Genomic DNA, 5,919 nt, shown 5'->3' with positions numbered 1-5,919 from the left:
CCGAACATCAACCTGTGAAGGTGTATCAAAGAGAACCATCTCCGTGAGGATGCCGGGGTGCGCAACTCGCAGCCAGGACAGCAGCCCCGGGGAATCTTGAGTTACCGGGCGCCGGGGGCGGGCTGCGGCCAGGCTGGGGGTGGAGCCAAGGCGGGGCATCACCCCCCCTCCCCCCCAGTCCCCGTTCCTGGTTCTGTCCGCGGCGGCGGCTGCGGCGGCGCATACCGGCACCCGCGTGCAGCATGGGGCGGCCCCGAGGCTCCTGGCCGCTGCTCCCGCCGCTGCTCCTGCTGCTGCTCGCGCCGTCGGGATCGGACGCCGGGTCGGGCCAGCCGCCAAACCTAGTCTTCGTGCTGGCCGACGACCTGGGCTGGAACGACGTGGGCTTCCACGGCTCGGATCTCCGCACGCCGCACCTGGACGCGCTGGCGGCCGGCGGGGTGCGCTTGGACAACTACTACACGCAGCCGCTGTGCACGCCGTCGCGGAGCCAGCTGCTCACCGGTCGCTACCAGGTGCGCCGCCCGCCGGCCTCTGCGCAGGCGCGCCGGACCGCTCTCGCGGGGCTGCGCGGGTTGTGGGGGCGCAGGCGCGGAAGGAGGGGCGGGGCGGGGGCGCCGCTCGCCGAGAGTCGGCTGGGGCCCGACCCGGCTGCCTGCTGGGCTCGGCCCGCGCTGACCCGAGTCGCCATCTTCATTGTTGCTCAAGGACCTCTGTTTACTGAACTCGCCATCACTGGGAGAGGAAATACGTAGTAGAGAGCGCGCATATTTAGATGGCTTGGAAGGCTGAAACAGTTCCCGTGGTTTTGGGGGTTTTATTTAAGGGACTTGGATGGACGTGGTGGTGCAGGCCTGCATCCCAGCACTGGGGGAGGCTGAGATAAGATCAGCGCCAAGTTTGAGGCCAGGGTGGACCTTGTCTCAGACAAAACAAAACAAATCATCCTTTGCCTGAGCTTGAACTCAAGACTCCTCTACCACTGAGCTACATCACCAAGATCCCCTACCTCCTTTAAATTTTTAAGAACATTTTGAGACAGGGTCTTGCTGAGTTGCTTAAGCAAGCCTCCAATTGTGATCTTTAATGCCTAGCCTCCGCAGTGCGGGAATGACAGACATGCCCCGGCCGAGGTAGTTATCTTTTAACTTTTTACAGGTGAAGAGATAGCTTGGGTAAGCAGGAGGACATGTGAACAATCACGCACCTAGAAAGTAGGAATGCGGATCCTTGTATTGTTCCTAGATCCACTAGTTATGTAAGACTTATAAACTTGGACTTTTCCCTCTTCAGTCCGAGAGATTCTGCCTTGTTTATAAGATGCTGCTGTGACTATTAAATAGAGTCATTTATGCTGCTGCTGATATTCTGTGTGTGTGTGTGTGTGTGTGTGTGCGCGCGTGCGCACGTGCGCGCGCGCCCCCTCACATGTGCTGTTCTGTAAATGTTTCAAGCTTACTGTGGCAGTCATAGACACCCCTGAAGTCTGTCCTCCCAGGTATGTGCCTATGTGGTCTTTCAAATTTGCCTTAACCTTGGGTCTGAAGACTTCATAAAAAGGAAAGATAGCTTTTTGCCAAGATTGAGCTAAGGCTTTGGGTGGGGAGGGTGCCAGCCTCCCTGCTGTCCGGTGGGCGCTTCCTGGCTTCCCGCCACAGCCCCAGGCCGACACCGCAGGAGCAGAGGCTGCGCGAGCAGCACGGGGACCCAGGCTGGGAAGGTGGACCCTCTGGGCCCCGTGTATGCGGAGCTGAACTCACGTGACAGAAGAATGGAAGGCCAGTTCTCCAGCTCCCTCCAGCCCCAGACAGGAAAACGCCCAGCATGTACTTCAGCAGCTCGTTCAGGGGGGCCCAATAGTCAGGCTGGTTTAAGTCCCTAAGTATTTGTTTCCATCTTGCCTGTGGGTAAGAGCCGAAGAAGGCTTGATGCCAAGTGCTCCAGGACCGCTAGAGATCGCTCAGTGCAGCGGACTCGACCTCGCTGGCCCAACTATCCTTGACTTGTTTCCACTCCTATTATTCTGTCAGAGTGCCTGGGGCCCACAAACCTCTTTGCCCACAGACACCATCCACTGACCTGGGCCACCTATAAGCTTGAACTGAACTAATTCTTCCAACAATCCTGTGAAGCAGATGCTACTGTTAGCATCATTATTTCATAACAAGGAAACCAAGGCCAGAAAATAGTAAAAAACTTGCTCAAGATCACAGGGTAAGTGACCCAGGAAGTAGGCAGTGTGCTCTAGAGGTGGTTCCTAGCACTTTTACGCACTGTGGCCTGCACACAATCACTAAAAATGGCATTGCAAAAATACCTACCAGGTTACTACGAAGTCCCCTTATCTTTGGACAGTTAGGTCATTCTTAAACATCTCAGTTTAAAAAATTAACCTATTATGGGTTAGAAATTGCCTGCCTTAAATGTAAAATAGAAATACATAATTTCTGAGTCAATTTTGTGCATAATTTGGTGTGGTGAAATGAGGAAATATGTTGGTTATTTCAGACTTAGATGCTCAAAATACCTGTGTCAGAAGTCCTATCTGTGGACTTGGCCATCATGTTCCAGGTTAATATTTAGGGAAGCCATTCCCGTAACTTCTCATTAGAAAAATGGCAAACCTAGGTCAGCTGATGGAGGTTTGTGCTCCCATAAAATCCTAAATTTTAGTGTTTTGACTTACAGAAGTCTAGAGTAAAGAGCATAGGTTAGGGATGATGGGAGACAGTCTTGGCTGTATTGACCTCTGACTGCACTGGACATCATTTCCATATAAGTGTAAGAGTTGGGACCTTATTATATAGAGGATATAATAGCACATACAACAATAATATGTAATAAATGTGGAAATTGGATTAATCTCTAGACTCTTTCTAGCTTTATATTTCTTAAGACTCTTGCTTTGGGCCAGTGAGATAGCTCAGCAGTCTAATTGCATGCTTAAGCAAGCTCAGACAAATGGAGGGACCATGGTTCGATCCCTGGCACCACATGCTCGGCCAGCCCCAGAGAGGGCTGAGCTGGCCATAAAAAAAAAGAAAAAAGAAAAAAGAAAAAAAAAAAAAAGACTCTTGTTCCCTTAGGGCAACTTTGTACATAATTTAGCAGATGCTTAATACCATACCCACAAACTCATGGTAGAGAGAGATTAATCATGTCCCACTTTGTCTGCCTCACAAGTTGTATGTACTGGGGCCGGGGAGATGGCTCAGTAGAATAAGTGCTTCCCTGGCAAGCGCCAGGGTCTGAGTTCAATCCCCAGTTCCACAAAAACAAAAACAAAAACAAAAAAAACCCAAGTTGTATGTACTGCCTATTTTGCTACTAGGAATTTACTGAAACAGAAAAGTGAATTCAGGTTTAAGTTGTTTAATTATTAATAATCTTCACAAATGAAGCTCTTTCAGCCTTAGTGCTTGGTGAAAAGTACACAGAGCCTGAGTTCGGTATGGGGGCACTAGGAGACTGATCGGACAGATGAGGTAAGCAGTTCTGTCATCCTGGAGATCGAGTGCAGGTCCTTCTACCCTTGGGCTAGTATCCTTCCCAGAGACCTGGGACTCATTCATTCCTTATTCACAGATTTATTTATTTTTAAAATAGAAAACACTTGCTCTATTACTTAGGCATCTAGTGTTCATCTTTGGTAGGCGCACAGTGCTCTCTGAATAGTATCCCTCCAAAAGTACTTTATGCTTGTACATACAAATACATATTTAGGGTCAGCAAGATAGCTCAGCAGACTAAGCACCTGCTTAGGCAAGTGCAGGGACTAGTGTTTGCTTCCTGGCACCACATGCAGTGCCGGCCCCGCCCCAGGTATGATGAGCTGGCCACTAAGACTAGCCGTGGTGGTGCGTGCCTGTAATCCCAATGCTGGGGAGGCTGAAAACAGGAGGAACACTACAAGTCTGAGCTGCAGGGACTGGGGAGATCACTCAGTAGAATAAGTGCTTGCCTGGCAAGTGCTAGGGCCTGAATTCAATCCCCAATTCCACCAAAAAGCAAACAAACAAAGAAAACCCCACAAGTCCAAGTTGTGTAGTGATACCCTTTGAAATATTAAAGAAAGTGAAGTCAACGCATTGTGTATATGCATTTTGCACATATTTGAACACATTTGTAGGATACATTCCTAGAAAAGGCATTTTCTGGGTTTAAGAGTAGGAGGCATTTATAATTTTGATAAATATTACAAAATTCAACTTCATGAAACTGTATCAATGAACATTCCTACAAGCAATATATGATAGTCATTTAAAAGTTAATGATTTGTGTGATAAAATTCACCATTTTAAAGTGTAGGATCCTATGTTTTTCCATACATTCACAAGACAGTACAAACAATAATTTCATCACCCCTGAAAGAAACTATAATCATTACAATTACTACCTACTTCCCCATGCTGCTGGGCTCTGCATATCATTAACCTGTTTCTGTTTCTTCAGATTTATCCATTTTGGGCATTTCTTTTCTTTTTTAAATGTACTTAGTACAGGGTCTATGGGTCTCACTACACAGATTGGACTCCTAGTGATCCTCCTGTTTTCAGCCTCCCAAGCATTGGGATTACAGGTGTATGTCACCATGCCCAGTCTCAATCACCATCTCAGCATGCCCTGGGGGCAGGACTAGCACAGCACACCAGGGACTGAACCCCAGTCCCTGCTTCTGCCTAAGCAGGCACTTTAATTCGCTGAGCTATCTGGCTGGCCCTTACTTTGGACATTTCTTATACAAGAAGTCATACAGCAGATGTCCTTTCATATATATCATGACACATTCTTTCCCATTTGTGGCTTATTGTATGAATATACTGTATCCATTTATTGGTTGATGAATATTGGTTATTTTTAGCTATTATCAATGCTGCTGTTGTATCTATGTACAAGTTGTTGTTTGTAAGGTTTTTTTTCAGTTCTTTTAGGATAATATATAGGAGTAGAGCACTGGGTCATATAGCAACTTAAGTGTTTAGCTTTTTGAGACACTGCCAAATGTTTCTCCAGCAACTGCATCACTTTACATTCCCACTGGCAATATAATGTGGGTTTCAGTTTCTCTGCTCTTTGCCAATACTTGTTATTTTTTGTTTTTTATTATAGCCTTCTGGTCATCCTAGTGAAAATAACATGTTATCTCACTGTGATTTTGATTGACATTTCCTAATGACTGATGATGTTGAGCTTCTTGTATACCATACTGGCCATCTTTATGTTTTCTTTAGAGAAATGTCTAGTTGGGTCTGTGCCTCTTTAAGTTGGATTGTCTTTTTATTGTTGAGTTGTAAGAATTATTTATGCACTTTGGATGCTAACCCTTAAAGATATATATGATCTGTAAATATTTTCTCCCATTTTATGGATTGCTTTCTTGATAGTGTCCTTTGATACACATGTAAGTTTTGCATATTGGTGTGGTATAATTTATTTTTTTGTTTTTTGGTTGCTTGTGCTTTTGGTGTCATATCTAAGAAATGAGAGATTTGTCTCTTTTCTTCCAGGAGTTTTACAGTTTCAGTTCTTATACTTAGGTCTTTGATCCATTTTGAGCTTATTTTTTTATATGACTTGAGGCACATGGATGTCTGGATGTCTGGTTGTTCTAGTACCACTTATTGAGATGATTATTCTTTGCACATTGAATGATCTTTGCATCTTTGTGAAGAATCAATTGACAATAGATATATGGGTCTATTTCTGGCCTCAGAACTCTGTTCCACTGATCTGTATGTGCTGTATGTCTGTCATCTGCCAGTACCACAGTGTCTGTACTACTGTAACTCTACTAGGTTGCTTGCTTGCTTTCTTGCTTGCTCTTTCTTTCTTTCTTTCTTTCTTTCTTTCTTTCTTTCTTTCTTTCTTTCTTTCTTTCTTTCTTTCTTCTTCTTCTTCTTCTTCTTCTTCTTCTTCTTC

The 5,919-nt window shown here is 45.8% G+C and overlaps 1 protein-coding gene across 1 annotated transcript in view; it reads left to right on the top strand.

Annotated features, from left to right (window-relative positions):
• The first annotated feature begins 223 nt into the window (after window positions 1-223).
• The window catches only part of Arsb (arylsulfatase B), a 177,027-nt gene continuing 171,331 nt past the window's right edge, over window positions 224-5,919 (top strand). The window contains exon 1 of the mRNA XM_004645744.2: window positions 224-515. Coding sequence (XP_004645801.1) covers window positions 243-515 — 273 coding nt within the window. The 5' untranslated portion in view covers window positions 224-242. The remainder of the gene's footprint in view (window positions 516-5,919) is intronic.

Source organism: Octodon degus, unplaced genomic scaffold (genome assembly GCF_000260255.1).
Source record: "Octodon degus isolate 3935 unplaced genomic scaffold, OctDeg1.0 scaffold00238, whole genome shotgun sequence".
In the NCBI taxonomy this organism is placed as follows: Eukaryota; Metazoa; Chordata; class Mammalia; order Rodentia; family Octodontidae; genus Octodon; species Octodon degus.
This window is presented reverse-complemented; position numbering and strand designations above follow the sequence as displayed.